General features: G+C 41.4%; 1 protein-coding gene across 15 annotated transcripts in view; it reads right to left on the bottom strand.

Annotated features, from left to right (window-relative positions):
- Positions 1 to 568: 568 nt before the first annotated feature.
- The window catches only part of MCF2L (MCF.2 cell line derived transforming sequence like), a 136,878-nt gene continuing 115,729 nt past the window's right edge, over positions 569 to 21,717 (bottom strand). For 9 of the 15 annotated variants that reach the window (XM_060273375.1, XM_060273381.1, XM_060273382.1 and 6 more), the window contains 9 exons: positions 20,740 to 20,852; positions 20,031 to 20,134; positions 10,522 to 10,682; positions 9,559 to 9,583; positions 9,365 to 9,478; positions 9,092 to 9,232; positions 8,049 to 8,155; positions 5,669 to 5,789; positions 570 to 2,345 (listed from right to left, as the gene is read on the bottom strand). In XM_060273375.1, coding sequence (XP_060129358.1) covers positions 1,765 to 2,345; positions 5,669 to 5,789; positions 8,049 to 8,155; positions 9,092 to 9,232; positions 9,365 to 9,478; positions 9,559 to 9,583; positions 10,522 to 10,682; positions 20,031 to 20,134; positions 20,740 to 20,852 — 1,467 coding nt within the window. In that variant the 3' untranslated portion in view covers positions 570 to 1,764. Of the gene's footprint in view, positions 2,346 to 5,668; positions 5,790 to 8,048; positions 8,156 to 9,091; positions 9,233 to 9,364; positions 9,479 to 9,558; positions 9,584 to 10,521; positions 10,683 to 18,572; positions 19,913 to 20,030; positions 20,135 to 20,739; positions 20,853 to 21,717 lie in introns of those variants that run through there. The other 6 variants (XM_060273388.1, XM_060273385.1, XM_060273387.1 and 3 more) reach the window with 2 other exon arrangements.

Below are 21,717 nucleotides of genomic sequence, written 5' to 3'. Positions count from 1 at the left end.
TGAAATGGAGGGGGCGCTGGCGAGCCTGCCCGCTGCCGCCCGCCCGCACTGCCCTCAAAGCGCACTTCCCCGGGCAAAGAGACCCGCATCCATTTTTTACCTGGGAGTAAAAAACTTCCACATGGAAGATAAAAACAATATTTATTTATTTTTTTAAAATCCTATTTCTTGCCAGTCTTCTGCTTCTTGAATATGTATGCATCAGAACTAAGTCTATTTGCATAAGGAAAAGATCATATCCCTTCTTCACTAACTGATTCCAAATAAAAGCTCATATACAGTTTCTTAAATTAGCCATTTATATTCACAGTAACTACTCAACCAGAATAGCGGAACATTTGCCATCTCACATATTACATAAGTAAGGTTAAAAACAGTCCGTTGTCATAAACTAGAAATGAAGCTGGATAGATCAAGATCTGTATACCCATCCCTGCTAAAGTTCAAGTGCATGCTAAATCCGAAATAATTTCTAGTTTATGACAACGGACTGTTTTTAACCTTACTTATGTAATATGTGAGATGGCAAATTCTGGTTGAGTAGTTGCTGTGAATATAAATGGCTAATTTAAGAAACTGTATATGAGCTTTTATTTGGAATCAGTTAGTGAAGAAGGGATATGATCTTTTCCTTATGCAAATAGACTTAGTTCTGATGCATACATATTCAAGAAGCAGAAGACTGGCAAGAAATAGGATTTTTAAATAAATAAATATTGTTTTTATCTTCCATGTGGAAGTTTTGTCCACTGGGAATGACAGAGATAGTCTTACTAAACTCTCATCAAATAATGATGCACATTTCAAATCCTATCCTTGTTTCTTTATAAAATAGAGCTACAGTAGGCAGGATGAGTATCGTAATCTAACTCCAAACAGGTGGAGCATGTGGATTTTGTTACTGTGTAGTAATTCTGGCAAAGAGAAGTGTTCAGAATCTGTGCTCATCTTAGGGCATGATGAGAGCCTGTTGGATCACACCAATGGGTCATCTAATCTAGTGTTGTGTTCTCACAGTGGCCCCCCAGATGCCCATGAGAACCTACAATTAGGACCTAAGCACAACAGCACTCTTTCCCTGTGGTTTTTGGCAACTAGTATGCAGAGCATACTGCCTCCAACCAGGGAGGACAGAACACAGCCATCAGGTTTGGTAGCCATTGATTCCCTTATTTTCCATGAATTTGCTGGTCTTCTTTTAAAGGTGTCTGAATCGTGGCCACCACCACCTCTTGTGTTTGAAATATGATTGGCAGGGGGGGGGGCACCAGAAGGTGATTTCACAGCGGCTCTGGGAGGAGCATCCGGTTCCCCAGATTAGGAGTCTACCGCTCTTAACCACTACACCACACTGGCATTCACAAACCATGTAGAGAGAAAGGAACAAAGCCAAGACAGCATCTCCTATCACTTTAAATACTTTGTCTTATGCAAACTGAATTATGCATGTCCACTCTCGTTTCTACTGAAACTTTTAAGACCGCAAGAATAAAATCAAATTCTTATTTTTCTTGTTGTAAGTGAATATATGCTAAAGATAACACTACGATTATAAACAGCGTATGCTCCCTTCCTGGTCGCAATGTTAAAAATAATAGTGAAGAATAAACTTGTGAAAATGAATAAAAGTGTTAATTCAGTATATAGCCTTTAATTGATATACGATGCTCGAAGAATTCTGAAAAACAAGTGTAAAAAAAAACACACACAGAAAGTGCTAATGAAGGCTGCAATGGGATTAAATCCCATTGAACTCAATAGGCCTTAATTCTGAGAGGGCGTATGTACAACTGCAGTGGTAGAGGTATTCTGCATGTGATTGTTTAGCCACCCAATGTATTCGACTACATTGGTGTAAACTCCGTATGTGCCCATTGCTGCACAGCCTTTACCCCAGCTCACGATCCCTGTTAGAAACCACGTGTTCCTATATTCAGTGGCGTGAGGCCCACCGCTGTCACCTTCACAAGAGTCCCGAGTCCCATTAAGGTATCCTGCGCAGAACATGTTCTTTGTAATATTAAAGTTAGTGTGCTGAGCACATTCTTTTCTGTGCATTTTGACGAGTCTCACTTGCATAAGTGTGGCTGATGTAGCCCCGCCTTCTAAGAGACGCCCCCATCCACTCACTGTGGAGTATTCAATGAAGCTCAGCACATCTGCAGCAAACCGCTGCTGAGGCAAGCATATGGGCACCACATAATCTGTGAAATTGACAGGTGTCACTAATTGCAACAAGGCGATGTCATTTTCAACTTTTTGGGGAGAATACTTTTCATGGATTATGATTTTAGCAACTCTTCTTTCCTGTTCACCTTCGTCTTTCTGGTTTATCCTGTATTTACCTGGAAAAGCAGGAACATTTGTTATGTGACAGGTATCAGGTTTCTCAATAGCACAGATCTCAGAGTCGAGTCAGGTCTTTAGGCTCATATTCAGAAAGGATTAATAGCACAAAGACTGTCCTTATTCTAGGGTCACACACTGGCAAATTTAGGTTGTACAATTATAGTTGACTAGTGTCATTCAGCCCGTTAGGTAAACGGGCGCTAGAAAAGTGCGGGCACTCTGCACACGCTCAGAGGCGTTGCTGCCCGACAACCGACAATGAGTTTCGGAGCGAGCCCTGCTCCTGCCGCTGGGAAAAGGGGGTAGGGAGGCGAGACAAAGGGAAGGGGGCTGAGGGGAAGCCGTGAGCCCCGCTCGTCGTGGAGGCATTTCCCCAGCCGGCCTCCAAAGGGGGCGGAATGAGGCCTGAGGAAGGTTTCCGAGCTGCGAGGGGCGGCCGGAGCTGCCAGGAGGTGGGAGGAGGGGGTCGCACCATTGTCCCGCCCAGAGGGGGTCGCGCTCCTGCTGCTGCCAGAACATGTGGTGGAACAATGCAACTTGAGAAGCATTGAGAAGAAGCCTACTCAGGTCAGTGCAATAGTGTCTGCAATGCTGCAGCATAAATAGCATCTTTACTTTCTCAAAGCAGCTCTGCTTGCCTCCCCCACCACCACCTACTTGCACATTGGGAAATATTTTCTGTGTCTAAAATACATGTAAATTCATTTACTCTGCAATCTCCTGATCTGTATTGGTTTCTGAAGCAAGGGACTGTTGGTAAACTGACACTCATAACGGATCTGGTTGAAACTCAAGCCTGTTCTGAAACTTTTATTGTCCCCATTTACTGTGAGTGGAGGGATGGAAGAGAAGCAGTGTACTGATATGTTGTGTCCATTTACTAAAATCAAGGTATTGCCCCAAGTTTGAAATCTGCAGAACACATTTTTAAAAAGACATTCCCAGTATCTCCCTGAAGGACACGACAGGGACATGTTGTTCCAGAAAGCAGAGAGATAGTTTGACCATATATAAATGCTGTTAATGGCATTTTACATTTTGTGAATTCTGTCCTCCCATAAGTCTCCCAGGCACAGAGTAGGCTTGTGGCAGATCTGGCTTACCCAGTGGAAGATCAACAAATTTGTCCCTTCCCTCAGTCCCCGCCCTCTCTCTCTCATTCTCCAGGGGAGGCTGGGCTGCGGGAGGGGCAGGAGCGAGTAGAAAGCGCAAAAGCCTTTCCATGTCCACCCTCAAGAATATTAAAGGACTGGTGGACACCTAGAGTGCTCCTCAGTACTTTTTTAAAAAGGTTTGTCCTACAGAATTTCAGAGGCGACTCTGCCTCAATGTTAGTTATTGAAAAAGTGGTATACTGTTTTTAAATGTTTGTTTAACCATTGCGTGTCCCCAACCTGTAAGGATCCTGGATTTTTTTTTTGGGGGGGGGGGTGCTTCACTTCCTGGAGCGTTCCTCTTTCCCCCTCTCCTATTGTGGAGGAAAAAAGAAAAGTAAACACCCTCGGGGAGGGAGGGAGAGGGAGAGGAAAGGAAAATGAAGGCATCCCGTTCTATATCTTTGTTTTACAGCAATAAATGGTCGGACATGAAAACACGCACACACAAAAATCCAAGCAGGCACAGCAGCGGATGATGTTAGAGCCGAGATCTGCCTCCTGCCTGGACTTTAATTCGTGGATTTCCCTTAGAGGCCACCTGCTTCATGCAGGATCGGGCTTCAGCGGAGGCTGGGGCTGCCTAAGCCCAGGGGAGCCGGGGTTTCAAAGGCATTTCCTCCTCTGAGCGGCGCTACGGTTTCCTTGCTTCTCAACTCCCCCCAATAACACATCTTCCTTTGCCCCCCCCCACTCCGCTCCATGTCCCAACGGCTGTCCGGCCGGGAACGGCAGTTGGCGGCCGCAGGGGAATGGGAGGCAGAGGTGGGGGGGGGAGAGAGAGAGAGAGAGCGTGTGCGTCCTGTCTCTCCGTCCAATCCCTGTGTGCCTGGGGGACATGCGCAGTGACCCAGGGACACACGGGACAGCTTGGACGCAGGGACAACTTGGACTTTATTATATAGGATTGGGAGGTTTTGCATCAAAGACCCCACTTTCCCAACTGGACATTTTGTAAAGCGACAGGAAAATGCACTGGAATGTGTGGAATAAGATTAGTTTTGATGCATCATGATCATCATCCAATTTCCATGCAAACTAATCAGAATAATTTGTTATTCTGTAGTCAACACTGTCTATCTCCCTGGAAACAAATCAGGATGACCACTCAACCAACAGGTTGTCTGGAAGCACTGCATGGTCATTAATGGTTATGTTTTCGATTATTTTCTTGTTGCATGCAGAATAATTTTCCACTATTAGACCTCCAGCAGGTACACTTCCGTAGAGCAATGATTTCCTTCCCTGGGACCTCATTCTCCCTGACAGCAGGGAATCTATCATTGTGGGAATGGGACACAGCTGTAACATCCCTGAAGGCCTTATCTGCCAGCTTCTCTGCATCTTTTACCTTTTCCAGGCCTGCCACTTTGGTCTCAATGTTCCCAGGAAGCTCACTGCACCTTGGAGAAACCCGTGACTTCTGTCCAACAGGGACAAAGCACTGGAAAGCCTCGATGCCCCTGCTGGCATTCTAGCTGCATAATATTTTATTTTATTTAAGCTACCTTACTGAGAGTTTGGGTTTACTTTACGTCAAGGAAAGGAAGGGCATAGTGGAATACCCCGGTCTCCTCACAGATGGATTCATATTGCAGGCTGTGTTTGTAGAAGCAGAATGTGTCACACTGATCAGATTCTGATGTCCAATTATTTATGCTGACAGTCTTATTTGATCTACATATCCAGTGATCCAGTTATTGGCCATTTGAGCTCCCTGCATGGCATAGCACTCAATAATGTTTATTTTGTTTATTTATTTATTATTATTATTTTAAAAAACTTGTACCTCCTTCTCCACACTTTACCAAGGAAGCTTGTTCCAACTGGCCAACCATATAGATTGAGCTCTATGTAGTTTCAGCAGAGCATAATCACAAGCCTCTCTTTACTAAGTTTATCATCTCACCTGACTCTTTGGACCACATAATTTTGGATTGCCCTCTTTTTAACATCTTCCGTGATGATCCTTCGATGTCCTCTCTGTGGCTTGGGGTCCTCGCCAATAAACAACACGTGGTGCAGTCTCTACTGAGAGATGACTCTCCTGTTCTCACTAGAGTTATGGTACAATTTTTGACCAGGATCTTTGAAGTTAAATCTGAGGTAGTTTGGCCTGTATAATAGTGATTATTCTTCTCAATTCCACTGAGGACTGTACTCACCCAGCTTTATCCTGAGTGTTTCACGGCGTGTTTGTGAGAAGCAGTGGGCTGCAGTAACTACCCATGATGGAGCAATCAGAACACCTCCACACCTCTGCATTTGACCTTCTAGCATGAGAGCCTGAAAATACAACAATCATCACTGCAAAACCCTTTACAAGAAACATGATTTACTTGGCATTTATGAAGGACCCGCCAACACATCTACCGCTAATGTGTTCAACTGAATGGAATGGTTAGGTTATTTAAATAACACTTAAAATTTTGGGGAGCGGAAATAATCAGAAGGCTGGAGCAACTTCTTCAAATGAAGGAAAGTTACAATGTTTGCGGGAAAGGGTGAGTTTAGAAAAAACAAACAAACAAACAGATGAGTAAGGAGGGGTGCGACTGACTACGAATGTATGCAGGGTGTGGAAAAAGTAGGGAGAAAGATGTTTCTATCTCTCTTTCTCTCATAATACTAGAACTTAGGAGCATCAAATGAAGTTGGATAGCAGGAGATTTAAGACAAGCAAAAAATGAGTTCTTTAAAAATACAGTAGCTTTAAAGGGTGATTCAGCATAGTTAAACTATGGAATTTGCCGACAGAACATGTCGTGATGGCCAGCAATTTAGGCATCTTTAAAATGAGATTAGATGAACTCCTGAAAGATAAATTGTGATAGCTATGTACTACCACCAGAATCAGATGTTTTCAACACCTCTGAATACTAACTTGCTTGGAAATAACTGCAGGAGAACATCCTGTTGCTCTCACCTCTAGCTTGTGGGCTTCCAGGTTGACGGGCTTTGTTCTGACCCAGGAGGGCTCTTATGTCCTTATGGCCAAGGAGAGCACCTGAGATACCAAAGCAAAGGCAAGGGTCTAGACGTCCTAAGAGTGGTTACAAAACTTAGTATGTAGGGGGAGAGCTGAGTGAACAGCATCTATGCCTGTCTTTTTTTCTGTCCCCAGAGCTATTAGCAGCTTTTGGGCAGTGGGAGGTGGGAAGTGGTTTACACTGTGTAAAGGTGCAAAGTTAAGAATCCTTTCCCAGAGAACCACACGCCCAATATCTAAATCAAAACAAACAGCACACATAACTTTGGGTTTCACCTCCATTCAAGCACATCACACATTGGGCTTTTCTGTTCCTGTGCAAAAAGTTGGTTCTAGTTGGTTGTGCATGTTCTCCCTCAAGGTTGCTGCAAGACGGTCACAAGAGTGCCTGGTCTAAAATTGTCTATCAAAAACTTCACTCTTGTGGTTTATCACAACAGCTATTCACCTTGGGTTTTAGTAAAGCAAAAAGTCTAATTTGTCAGCACCTTAATGATATTGAGCGTCAGAACAACTTGGCCACAGCAAGGAAATTTTGCTCATGGTATGACTATTTTCCACCTTCCCATTTTGACTCTGGCACCCTATCTGCATAACCTAGCAATTCTAAAATATAGACACGCTTTCACCCTTGCAAGATTGAATGTATTGCCCTTGGCTGTACTTGAGGGACGATTCCAACAGATTCCACACGAAAAACGCTTATGTCCCTGTGGAGATGGCACTACTGAATCAGTGGTGCACACCCTTTTGGCTTGCACTCTTTATAAAGCCTTGAGGAATGAGATTATCACCCTTCTTTTATTGTCCATTCTGGGTTGCCCAACCACTGCCACAGTGTCCTTTCTCTTGGCAGATCAAGATGCAGATGACAGCAAAGGTTGCAAGGTTTTTAGCTGGGGCAATCAGAAAAAGGTCCACTATTTGACTGTTGATTCGGGACCCTAAAGTGTGTTTGATATAATCAACTTTTTATTTCTGTTCTTTTTATATTGCATTGTTCTTTTGTTGCTATGGCCAATGGCTGACACTAGTAAAGATTCATTCAATTCAATCTCCCTCAAGGCTGCACTTCCCAACATCCAAAATGCAACATCTTGCTCATGTTTCTTACCCCTGCCTACACCTCATGAATAGGTCTGCTGTTTGACTGCTGTGCAAAAAATGTGTTGTTACTATTCCTATTATCAGTCTAACTTTTATAACTTTTTAAAAAATGACTTCGTTTTAGTATAAAGTATCAGTATAGGAATGGTTGTCTAGCCATTTAAAAAATAAGACAAGCTTCTCCTGAACACCTTGCAATGTTTTACCACTTTGCACTGAACACCTTGCAATGTTTTACCACTTTGTGAATGTTATGTTGGAGGTTTTGTTTGGATATTGTTTTGTCTCTTTTGAAATGTAGGGATCTGGCACAGTTTTCTTTTCCCCTAATGCACCATGCAGTGTATGGAAAGTCAAGAGGGACCTGTTTGTGCCCCTCCCCCATTTCAGTGTTTCTGATGCAAAGACAGACGGAGAGAGAATTGTACTAAAGTTACTTGAAGACTCACTTGCCATGGGCATTCACCTGGAGGACAGGTATAACCACCTACGATTCTTCCCCGTCGGTCCTCCATTTTTTTGGCCAGAAGTGGTATTTTCCCACAAGGATAATCAACTGCAAAATGATGTAGCTTTTGTTATGCATGAAACATGATTATGATCCTTTCCCCACTTCTGAGTTTGGTCTGTATCACAAAACACCAGTAAATAATATTTTGAAACATACAGTTGAGCTTTCAGACTGTAATACTGTGACAATGTTTTAAAGTGCAAATTTACAATCTTTGGTTATTAACTACTATGAAAAAAGCTCATTCTCAGGTGGCAGTTTTGAATTGTGAAATCCTTTGAATCCACTGATTGAATGCATTTAAACAGTGTGACATGCAATTATTTTTTTAATTTCTGTGCCTCATTCCCAACAGGCTGTTACAGTCACATCTGGCCTAGTCAACAAACCAGTTAAGCAGGAGTAGTTGGACTGAAACTGATGCATATATCCCAGCAAAGTCACAAGCTGATGACCCTGCACTGCTGCAGCATGACAGATATACAGGTAGCTACATTCGTATCCATGCAGAGCAGTTACTGAAAATGGAGAACAGGACAGTAGCGCACTTGCCAAGTTTAATCCCCAATATCTCCAGGAAGGAGAAAGGCCCATCTGAAATCCTGGAGACCTGCTGCCAGTCTGTGTGAGCTATGTGAACCAATGGTCTGACTCGGCATAAAGTGTTTCCCTTGCACTGCCAGTAGTAGTTAAGATCCTGGTCCAATGATGTTAAAATTGGTTTAGCTGGATTAGTATTTGAAGCCCTAAAGTAATGCAACTGCTAAGTGGGAAAGAACAATTTTTTTCCGAATGGGGAATAACATGGAATCTTTTAAAAACAAACCAGTTTTCTGCCATCATATTTTAGCCTACCATTTTATTTTAAATTAAAATTGCCAGATTATTTTTAAAAAAGATTTTTAAATATTCCCTGGCATCTATCAGGACATGGATGTAACCTGAAATACAATTGGTGTGGTGATGTGTTCTATACCTTACCTTCTGGGATACAAGATTCTTTATCATTTCCCAGCCTATATCCCTCTGCACAGAAACACTGTCGTACTGCATTTGGGATATCGATGCAATAATGCTCACAGTTGCCGTTGTCATAAATGCACTTCAGTCTGGTTTCTGGGCCTAAATATATGGGAACATATTAATTCACCAAATGCCTTGCAAAAGACCTGCAGAATTATATTCTAAATGTTATAGAGATAGATAGATAGATAGATAGATAGATTAGATAGATGATAGATAGTAATATCTTACCAATTTCACAGTTTTTGCCCTCATAATCTTCAGGACAGTAACAATTGTACTTCTTGTACTCATCATGACAAGTCCCACCATTTTGACAAGGGTTGGAGTCACACTCATTAGGATCTATGAAAACACTCAAGTGTCAGCAAAAATTCTAGGAAGAGCTCCAATAGCAAATTTTCTATTAGCATGAGTCAGCTTACCTGTGTATTGTTTCCAGAATTCCATCTGAGTAGAAAAGGACAGAGATACAGGAGAAAGAATCAAAATGAGCATAAAAACGTCAAAATCTAAGTAAAACAGAACCTACACTATAACAGTTTGGGAAAAGTCATCTACTATCATGATAACCTTCAAAATATTAGTTTACTTCTGGGTTTACTTGTAACTTCCCTATTTTTGAACCAAGAATTGCTTCTTAAATTGGCTGATCCCACTCAGACACTCCATAGTATCACAGATGGGGCTTTTCTGTCTACTATGTTAATTTCACCTGCAATAGGTTCTTCTTTGGTGATGCAAAAGCCAATTGGGCCTGTGTTCTTTCGCTAACGTTTCACAAGGAAATTATAAATGCCGCACCCAATATTTCAAATTGAGTTCCATCAGATGCAACATAGGAAATGGTACATTGAACACCACATGTTGTTCATGTATGTTATGCACATTTATTACATTTACATGTGTTTGTACAAGAGATATGATGCACTTCAGAGATCGATCCCTAAGGCCTGAAGAATCACAGATCTATCAACTCCCACTAATGCATTTAAAACAAGTAATCTCCAAAATCCCATTCTCTCACCAAAGGCAGAACAGGTAGAAGCTGACTGAACCTTTTTGCTATTATACAGTATCAGAACTGGCAAATTCTCCTCCAAACAAGAAGCTGCAAATCACATTGAAATTGGCAAACTACACTTTGTACTTGCTATCAGGGTCTGCAATTCTGGTTTGGAGGGTGAGCACAACCCACAGTTTGCTGGTTTGGATTTGGGAGGGAATTGGATTGAGCAAGGGGATTAGGGAGGAAAGGCATGAAGCCAGTGGTTCCTCATGTAATGTCAAACCATGGTTCAGTTTGTTATAAACCATTGCTTCTAATACAGATTTGGCAAATGTCATCAAAATGGGAATATGCCCTTCCATTACTTCACATTACTTACAGTTCTTTCGCCATCTTTGTAGATTTCTCTGGCTTCCTCAAATGAACATTTCTCTTCCATACATTCTCGTTCCAGTGATCCCGCTTTCAACTCTTCAAAGAAGGAGTTGGCTCTCTTATTCCTTTGTAGCACACGGCTTGCTTCCTCATGCTTTAAGAAGACTTAAAAAACAAAAACAAAATCATTGGCTTTCTGCCTCCGCAAAGCACAGTTATTAGGGACATCTCCACAGCTGAGGAAAGCAGGGAATGGAACTAAACCGAGATTACTATGTCCATTTTGGAGAATATAAAATTCATTCTGTAGGGGTTTTTGTGTGGATCAGTGTCCCCTTGTTCTCCAGGTTGCCGTTTCTCAGCCCAACAATTCCTTCTTGCCCTCAGCTACCTTCACTGCTATTTCACCTTACTGGCGGGAACAATCCATATGACTTTTGTCAATGGTATCATTAAGCTATGTTAGTAAACTGTGCTTTTTTTCCAAGACAAAAAGGTGCAGGAATGTGCCTCCTCCAGAAGACCTACCCCAAAGCCCAAAGTTGATCTCTTCAGGCTGGGTGTGTGTGTGTGCCTCCTCTGCAGCTAGAGGCTTGCTGAGGCTGCTCAGCTGAGGTGAGGGGAGTCTTCCACGCCTCAGGGGAACAGCTTAACGACCCCCCCATCATGCCTCTCCAGCTCACATGAGCCGGAGCACCTGGGGGCTTGCTCAGCTGAGGCACGGCTTTCCCACACATCAACTCTTAGTTCGGGGGCTGAAGAGCCTCAGAAAAGTCCTGCTACACCTCTGGCTCACAAGGAGACCCTCTCCGGATCCCCGTAGAGGATGTCCCCTTCGGGCTCCTTGTGAGCCAGAGGCACAGCAGGGCTTTGATGAGGTTGGTCTGGTCTCTCCTCTGACTGTTGGGGGCATTCTGACTGAAAAAAGCCCTGCTCAATACACATCATGTGATCACCACAACCAACCAGGTAAAATAGTTGTGAGGGAAAATGAGGCTGAGGGTGGCACTGGCGTAGGTGGTATTTGTTTTGAGCAATTTCAAAATAAACGTCAAAATTGAGGAATACTTGGCATAGTCCTAGTAGAAATGCTTCAAGCCAGAAAAATACTTCACTGTTCATTGTGTCATGGGGTACTGTAATTCTTTTCCTTTGAGTTTCAGAACAACCCTCTCTGTCCAGCCCACAGAGAAACTACTCCTTGCTCCCCATCAGATTCGAACACACAATCAAATGTTCAAGAAATATAATTAAAATTCACAAGGTTGACTGATACAACCCAGCAAGTCCTGACACTGTGTCAAATAATGAGCTGACTCTATAAAGAAATATTATTCCTGTTATGTTGCATTCAAATAGTTTAGTAACTAAATTTTTGTTTCAGAGTAAGCAAAAAAAACCGGAACAAATATTTACTATGTTTAGCTTTTGTCACATTTTATCCTTCCAGTAAAGAATAACTTAACCTCTATTTTCAAATGATTTGTATCACAAATAATACATAAATTTGAATTACAGATTATGCTTGTAAAGAGGATTAGTCTTCTTTACCTGAGCCATCACTTACTTGAGCCAACACAGTTCATACAACCTGTTTAGTAATAATTCACAAAATGTAAAGAATCAATTTTTTTTGTATTTATGGCCCTTCCTCTTTAGCTTTGTGAATGCCAGAAAATTTGCTCCCCCCAACCGCCCCCACCTTTCAGTAATTTTGTTAAAATTACTGGTAAAATTCTGAATTCTTAAATGTGGAGGCAACACAGAGATATAGGTTTCTCTCTTCATGATATTATTCTACAGGTTCCGTTTAAACAAAACCAAACCAAAACATAAACCAACAAAGAGAAAACTACATGGAAGCAATAATTGATAATGGTGGCTTTAGAAATACATAAAAAAGAGTTGGTCAGATTTGCTGCTGTTTTTGACCTCTCAGTTTAAAACCTGGTTTTTGATCTATCTGTGAGGCACTGGGGAATTTGGTTAACCATTAAGCTTAGCAGCAGATTTTCCTGAATCATTATGGTAATCACATGAGCAGCTCTGTCACACAAAACAGTTTGGTTTTAGGAAGCTTTAGAAATGTTTGAATCCTTTCTCAAAATTGCTCTGCACTTTCCAATAAGAAAATTACAAGAAAAGGAAACATTTCAAGTTAATACTGTGCACTATGACAGTTTTTCGTGAGTCATACCTGCAGCCAGTGAAAGCGGATACACCAGGAAAAAGAAGAAAAACAGAATGCAGAAGTGACAGGAAATCATGATGAAACCAAAATGCCTGTGTCCCAAATTGTGTGCTGATATTTCAGCAAGATCTCTGTGACCAAAGTTCTGCTGCAATTGCTTCAGTCATAGGAGGGGGTACAGAGGCACTGGAAGAGAGAGATCTGAAGCCGTAACAAACCAATTTTCATGGGCGGAAAGCTGAACAAATAAGAAAGATCAGATATAAGTTCATTTATTTCCGTTTATCCTAGGGGCGGAGAAGCTTTTTTTCATCCAAAGGGCCACCTTTCCTCATCAGAAACCTCCTGGGGGCCACATGCTGGTGATAAGTAGAGCAAGGGGCAAATGTTGTGGAGCAACAGGTGTGACTCTTGCACACCAAAAATAGGTTTTGTCTTAGTTCGAGGACACATTCCAGCCAGCAAAAAAAAGCATTTAAGGAGACTGCAGAGCCCGACCACTGAGGGTTTTTGCCTGGGAAAAGGGTGTGTGGACAGGGAAGGGGAGTGAATGGCCTAGGAAGAGGGTCGAGGGCTGTGTCCTGGACAGCTCCATTCAGCCTCTGACCATGAGGTTTCCTACCCCTGAGTAATGGCCTGCTTTTCTACACAGTGTGAAAGCCAACTGACAACAACAGTACCAGCAAAAACACAATGGAGAAAGTGTGTAAACGGTGCCAGAATTAAACCCAGAGGGGGGCCCCTAGGAAGTCGAAATCACCTCCGAATACTCGATGGCGTTTTCCTTTTGCGATCACATCAGTATTATGTTTGATCGCGGGGCCTATTTGGTAATCCGGCACTGTGTGTAAAGTAAAATAAGAGCCTTAAGAAAATTGCAGGACACCAAACCCCTGTCCGTTCAAACCTCTTAGGCAGCAAATGAGAAAGATAAAATAAGCCTCCTCACAAAAGGAAAGCAAGCATGTGGCCTCCCCACAGAAAGTGTGGTATACAGCCCTGAGAAGGCCTCTCGCACGTCTCCACCAAAAGCACTTCAGATTTGGGTGGGACTCCAGCTCCAGCCTAGTCATGGGAAGGGGAAGAGTGGTTCCTTCACTTTGTCCTCTCCACTGCATTCCCTGCTGCCCTCCATTCATTGGGGCCGAGCTTTTTCAGTGGGGAGGTTCCCCCCTCCCCGCTACAAACTAATTATAAAGTTTCACCCAGGCGCTTTTTTGTGTGTGTGGAGAAATTTCTTTCTTTCAGTCATACTGAAAGAATGAGAATCTTCACCGCCTCCCTCATTTTGCCACTCATAAATAGGACAGTGAATTTTGGGGAGCCCATTTTCAACAGGGTCTTCTGGCACTGACCACGCTGTCACCTTAATCTAGGAAAGAATGATGGGCTGCCAAGAATACAAACAATCCCAATTTGTGCTTGCTTTCTCTGTATCACCATTGAAACTAATTGGGCCATCAACCTGTCTTTCTTGGTGGTCAGATGTGGGGACCTAACTGAACAGTATTTTTAAACCTTGCAATTTTGTGATGATGACATCATATGCTCCAACATTTCTCTGATGAAAATAGGAATGTCCTATTCAATAATATAAATAATAATAATAATAATAATAATAATAATAATAATAATAATAATACCTCACATACCTGACTGGGTTGCCTCAGTCACTCAAGGCAGTTTCCAGTATATAAAAACATAATAAAACATTAAACATAAAAACCCCCTTCCCTATACAGGGCTGCCTTTAGATGTCTTCTAGTTACATATCTCCTCGCCTCGGGGGGTGGGGTGGGGTGGTTGTCACATAACTCCATACCCATCAACATTTATCTGATGAATACAGGGACGTTCTAAGGAAAAGCGGGACATTCTGGGATCAAATCAGAAACAGAGACAGCTTCTGTAAATCTGGCACTGTCCCTGGAAAACAGGGACACTTGGGTTTTTTCTGTATTCATTGCAGATCCTCTAACACAAACCCTTTAATACATATGCACTTTGATTTTATCAAATGATTGATTAATCCTTAGATTTGTTCTACAGCTCTAATGAAGCATAAACCAAAGAATGTTTCCATTCTACTATTGGAATGTTCTAGGTGGGCAGTACGATCTGGCCTTTCCTTATCTCAAATTCCTATTCCTGGTACGGAATACATTCCTTGCACCAGGCAATGTTAAGCACAGACTATGCTTTGGTTGTCTGGTACCAGGAGTATCTCCCCCCCCCCCCAAATGAAGTTAACTTTAGTCCACAAAAACTTATGCAATATTTCATCCGCTTGTCTTTAAGATGCCTCAGTACCTTGCTGATTCTGCTGCTAAACAGATTAACATGGCTACGCTTCCAAAAGTTGGGACAAGGAGTGTATTTGTAATGTGCAGGAGATAGCTACAAAAGTGCAAGGTTATGTTGACAATAGTGGCTTAAAATGCAGTGAGGTTATTCTTCTCCACTGTGTTTCCAGACAGATTAGCACAGAATTGTTCACATCAAGAGGTGGAGGGGGATTTTTTCACCACACACACACACATTCACAACTTTTTTGGGGGTGTTCCTGCACCCTGCAACCCCCCCCCCCGCCCACTCTTATCCATGAAGCTGTGGATCTGCACATGCTGTGATGGCTGCCTCAAATGCCCACATTACTACTTACTTCACATCCAGTTTTCTAGTCAGACTGAAGTTGGTTTAAGAGAAAAATCCACCAAACAGCAGTATTTGTCAAGAAACGACAGGATCAATATGAATTGTGATTCATATGCCATGTGAATGGGGTTTCAAAAAACTAGCAGTGAGGGCACATTGGATGTGAAGCAAGTGGTAATATGAACATGCCTCAAGATGGGAGTTCTATAATGTACTGCAGTAACTTGGGATACAGTGGCAGAATACTGTGGGTTTAGTCTGTGATATTGGTGGTTAAAAATACAATGCACAAAGGAAGTGGGAGGAAGGGAATGTCTGCAAGAGAGGAGACGAGAGGAAAATTCAGAGACCATAGGGTTCAGAGAATTGAGAAATGTTATAGCGGCAGTGGTCATTGTTTTTTTCTTCATCTGAGATGATATTATAGAGATGACGGCAGAAGTCTATGCAGGTTGCAACCACTTCCTCTCCTACCTTTGGTCTTCAAGGACCAAATTAGATTCCATGCAAACAATATACAATTAGGGACTCCCTATAGCAGCTTTCTGGCAGAACATGAACTGGATTGGGATAACAATATGCTGACAGTTTTTATTTATTAAAGGTAGTAGTAATAATAATCAAACCATGTCACTTCCCCTATTAAAACACATACAGATGTGTAGCCTATCAGGAAAAGCAACTATTGGTTTGACAAAACAGCAGCAGAGAGGGGCATTTAATCTGGAAAACAGCATACTATACCTTCTCCCTGCTGACTCCCATAACAACAACAATTTTATTATTTACATGCTGCCCATCTGACTGGGTTGCCCTAGCCACTCTGGCCGGCTTCCAGCAAATCAAAACATCAAACACAGTAAAACATCAAACATAAAAAACTTCCCTATACAGGGCTGCCTCCAGAGCACTGGGATCCTAAGCCAGTCTCTGCCCCGCACCCTGCCCCATGGCTGCTAATGAAAATGGGTCAGTTAAAGATGCCTTCCTGTGTGTTCCAGCAACGCAGATTGCTGAAAGTAGGATGGCCACAAATTAGAAGCATTTCTTCTTAAACATCCAGCACTACTTGGCCTAAGATTACTGGGCAGACAGAAAACCAAACTGACCCACTAGCTAAATGTTTGCATCCTTTCCATGTTCAATGTGCAAAAGCCATTTAAAAGCTGCAATAAAGAGCTTATAGCTGCCCTTAAACAGACAGCTTGGAATGAAGAGAGCTATCTGAGTGAGGCTAACCTCAGGCCTTTTGCAAGAGACATTATTTGCGCTCTGTTTGTGCTCATTGCCGGGTCTGCAAGAATGCCATTTGAATAGTATTGAATCGTCAACCCAAGCTGAGGTAGAGGGTGTGCATGAAAGGGAAACCCCCCCCTATATTATTTAGAACCCCTTTCTTCCAGAATTTGTTAAAAACACATTGATATTGCTTAGAAGTTAAGGCTTGAAATAATTTTACCTAATACCTGCAACCAGTGCTTTTTTATTTAAAAAAAAATGTTTAGGGGTACTCTCACTTTCCTATTCATATTGAAATACTGCCCCTCAATGAGGCCAAACTTAGATCCACAAAATGTTTAGGGGTATGCGTACCCCTGCGTACTCCCAGAAGAAAAGCACTGCCTTCAACAGTCTCCCCATTGCTATCCATCAAGTCCCTTTCCATCTGCAATGTATACTTAGCAAATTCAATCCTGACTTGCCATGGATTCAATAACTTGATATCTTTCACAACAAAAAGCAACCCCAAAGTTTTCCTGGGATAGGGATATTACTGCTAGTGTTTAGAATGCCCAGTGCACACAAATAATTTTTATTTTTTTTAAATAGAGGACAGGCACACTCTAAGGGGCACTCCCATTGCAAGATCTGCCAGATTGAGAAGCTGAGGATGCAGCGGATCTCTAGCTCAGCCCAAGATATGCTGGTGCTGAGCAAAAATCTAGGGTCTGGAGTTGGGGCTAGAAAGGGAGGATTTAGGTTGGATCCTAAGCCAGTTTGGCTCAGTCACATGATCTGGCAACCCAATGCAGAATATTATTTGAAAATCTTGTTTCTCCTGTTAGGCTTAGGCAAAAGCCTAAGCTGAGTGGGGTTTGGATCTGGTGTAGCTTTCTGCTGGCTTAATTTACAAATGCTTTGCTTTACACCAGCTTCTTGTACATAGATTCCTCCCTTAAGACTTGCTGCATCAACTTCTGACATACTGTGGTACCGGGTTAACACACCCACACAAAATAGACACCGCCATCATGTTGAGGAGACCCAGCAAGAAATGCTGAATTTTATTCAAAGTTTCATACATATACAATAAAGACATTGGATTCTGTAATTGCAATTTACAACAGCAGTAGAAAATTGAAACGTGGGTCATATTAAAGTGCAATGGTATATGTACAACCACATGAATAAGGAAAAGGCATTGTCAGGGACAATGTAAAAAGAGACAGCCTCTAATATAAGGGCTTTCTCTGTGGTTTTCCCTCCCCATAATAACTCCTCTCACTTGAGCCAGAGAAGCAATAAACCAATTAAGCCTATGCAAGAAAAGTCATTTATTGTTTGGCAGTATCCCAAGCTAGGGCCACTGACAGAGGAAGGTGTGTGTGTGTGTAAGGCCTGTGGATGCATCATAATTGTATCCTTTCTTCTAGGACGATTTTGCAATAGAGGGGTCCGCACTCCCAAACTCCTATTTACAAAATAAATTACAAAAGACTATTGCTATTTTATGACCACAACAGAACAGACCGTGCCTTGGCTGGCACGATCTCGTTCGTTTGAGATGCTTTCAAGAGATGCACTTTTCTGTGCTGGAAATTATATAAAGGAAAGCCTTGTACAACCTTTACATTGCTGCCCTATTAAGAAATTTAGGACATACAGAGGCCATCTTTAGCAGCCAGAAGTGTATAAATACATATTTTACATTAATACACATACACACACAAATATATATATATATAAATATGAACATATACAAATAGATATAAAATTCTGCACTGACCAGAGCCAGTCATAGTTTGATTGTTAACTATAAGCCAGAACTTGTTCCTGACATTTGAAACAACAATCTGAGATGCTATTTATACTTCAGAAAAAGAGCAAAATCCAAATTCGTTTTCTCTTGCCAGATTCTAATTGCTTAGTATTCATTAAGTGCTGACCACCAAACATTCACTTCTTCAATAATATATGAATGAGGTACATACGCTATGAGCTGTAGGTTAATTCAGATGTATGGATGAATCCAATGTGGTTTATACATCAGTTTACATACTACTAGCCTTTGGTAAGGCAGATTTATAAATCGTATCTTGAGGGGGAACAGCAGTTTACACAGCATTGCTCTGTTTCACATGTGTTAAATAAAATGTGTATGGTTTTCATCTTCGTTTATTTTAAAACTATGCCCACAATGATTTTTCCCTGCTCAAATGACACACTCTTGCATTTCATAGACAATTAAGCACCAGGAAGGATTTAGAAAGGTTTCATTTAGAAGCTTGTAGGCATCTTCTAACAGTAGAAGACAATTGCCTGCTATTATAGAATGTTTAATTTCTGGAAGTTCAACCCATATAAAACATGTTCTGGTATTTACTTGATAATTTAAAAATTTACAAAACAACTTATGAAATCAACGGCATTGTGTAAACAATTGTCCTTGATGGCAAAAATATCTCAAAAGGGCTATCGTCATAGATTGTAAAAAAAAGAAAGAAAAAAGAAAAAGGAAAGGAAAGGAAAAAGTATAGTCTCTGTTGAAGTGGAATTGCTATTTCTTTTGAAGCTAAGATTATAAACAAGCTCATGGCTAGATAAAGCACAGTGGGTTTTTTTTTTTTAAACTAAGCCAGAAACAACAGCCAGATCAAAACGGATTCCCCTGATGCTGTAAGATATTTCCCGCATATTAACACATTGCCTCAAGGAGGATTTCATGTAAAATGACATGTAAATATCATGTTTATGTTTCCTTCTACATGATCAATTAACTTCATATTAATTATACATTAACATATATTCATTGTTTTACTGTACAGATTCACACCAATGGACACAACCTGATTTCTTCATAGTATTCTCCCACATTATCCCTCTCCAGGTTCATTTTTTTTCTAGGAAAATGATAAAAGATTTCCAACATGCACCTTCCAGAAGATTCTCTTTCCAACAAGGCACACTTCTTCTACTCCATGCTGCTGGCAATCCTTTACATCTTCATTCAATGTCTCTTTATTTTTTTATATAAAATTTTCTTTTTGTTATTCAATGTCTTTTATTTTAAATAAAGAAGATTTTGTAAGCTACCACTGAAACATGGGTGTGTGGGTGTGTTGGTGAATGGAGAGAGATCCATGTGATGGTAGCTTCTCTGTTTCATTTAACATCCAGCATTTGCATTAGAAGTTTGACAGTTTCACAAGAGTCTTCATGGAGGTTTTAATAAGTTAACCCTTTATGTCCGAGAAGCTGATACTGCTGACATTGCAACTCTCACTGTAGCTTGAAGATGAGCTCAGTGTACTGGAACCAGCTGCAGACTCTGGATGGAAGGAACAGAAATTTACAGAGAAATATATTTGTAGCTTACTTGGTACTGGGCTCTTTGACAAATTAAGTGGCACTCTGCTAAACCAAAGCATTTACAATGAAAATAATACCTGAGCTGCTCAGAGATATAGCAGATTTTGAGTTGCCAAGCAGCACCAACAAACTGTTGACTGGAACCCAACCTTCTTTGCTTGTGGTCAGATTCTTTACATACCTAGGGGGAAAATTTGTTTTTGCTTTTAAACTATTAAAAAAAACACAGCATTAAAATATTAGGCCTCATTTGGAAGCAAAGTAGCCCTTATTTAGAGGCAGGCAACATTTTTTGTATTTCTTCTGGTGCATATTGTAATGCTCTAAAATCAAGGTTTCCTGATTTTAGTCTCCAGCTGTTTTTGGACTACAATTTCCATAATCCCTGACCACTGGTCCTGCTAGCTAGGGATGATGAGAGTTGTAGTCCAACAACAGCTGGAAACCCAAGTTTGGGAAACTAAGCTCTAAATTAACAACATTCCAGGTTAGAGAGATAGAGAGTTGAGGGTCACATGCTCCCTTCCCCATAAAGCCCCCTTTCGTAGTGAATTCCGCCCATCCATCTGATAGCTTTAACCATGGTTAAGGGAATACTGTATCCATTGTTTGCAAACCAGTTTCAGGAACTGAAAGAGGTCAGAAACAATATTGAGAAATCAGCAATGAGAACTGAACAATCTCACTGCCCTTTCCAAATCTCTTAACTATAGATATACATCTGGACATTGCACCAGGCCACGGTGCTTTTGCGGACATTCTGTCTTAAAATATTGGCATTCATACCAAAGTCCATCTTCTCCTTCATGCATCAGCTGAACTAACTCTCCGCTTTTCAGGGCCATGTCTTCAGGGCCTCCTCTCTCATGATCGGCCACAACAGTGTATTTACCAGGAGTCTAAACATACACAGTAGAAGATACAATTGGTTTAATGAGAAATAATCAAATAGCTATTAACTCAGAGACAGATTTTATGGTGATCAAAGTGCCAAAGCTGAATCAGTTTTTTTTTTAAAAAGTGACTTATTATGCATGTGGAGCATTTCTCCCTCATAACTGAGAAGCAGAATCACATCCTCTCGAGCAGTGTTCTTCAATCTTGGTCCTCCAGCTGTTTTGGGACTACAACTACAACTCCCATCCTCCCTGACCACTGGTCCTGCTAGCTAGGGATCATGGGAGTTGTAGGCCTAAAACATCTGGAAGCCCAAAGTTGAGGAACACTGCTCTAGAGTGACTATGCATATATATATGAAATAGATTTTCCAGGACTGTCACAGTCCTGTACAACCAATAAATAGAACAGGGAAAGGGTTATGGAGTTCTAAATTCCGTCACCAGCATTCCATAGGACATACACTGTGTCAGTTTGCCCCATGATTAGCCAACATGGTGCCAACTACAACTCCTATCAGTCCCAACCAGCCTGGCCAATTGTTAGGGATAGTGGGAGTTGAAGTTTGGAGGGCACCACATTAACTCTCTGGTTTAGCCTTTCTCCAATGGTACATCAAAGTGCACACTGTTCATTTTCCTTCCACCCACCCCTCCCCGCATAACAACATACTGTACAGAGTTAGGCTACATTAGAATAAGTGCTGCAAAACTATGATCAACTCACTGTTCATTCTACCAGTGTCACTGAATGAATGAATGAATAAATAAATAATAATTACTATTTATACCCCACCTTTTTTCTCTGACAGAGACTCAAGGCAGCTTACAGATAAAAGGTTGTCATTTGCTGTATACCATACATTCT

This window comes from Zootoca vivipara, chromosome 4 (assembly GCF_963506605.1).
Source record: "Zootoca vivipara chromosome 4, rZooViv1.1, whole genome shotgun sequence".
In the NCBI taxonomy this organism is placed as follows: Eukaryota; Metazoa; Chordata; class Lepidosauria; order Squamata; family Lacertidae; genus Zootoca; species Zootoca vivipara.
This window is presented reverse-complemented; position numbering and strand designations above follow the sequence as displayed.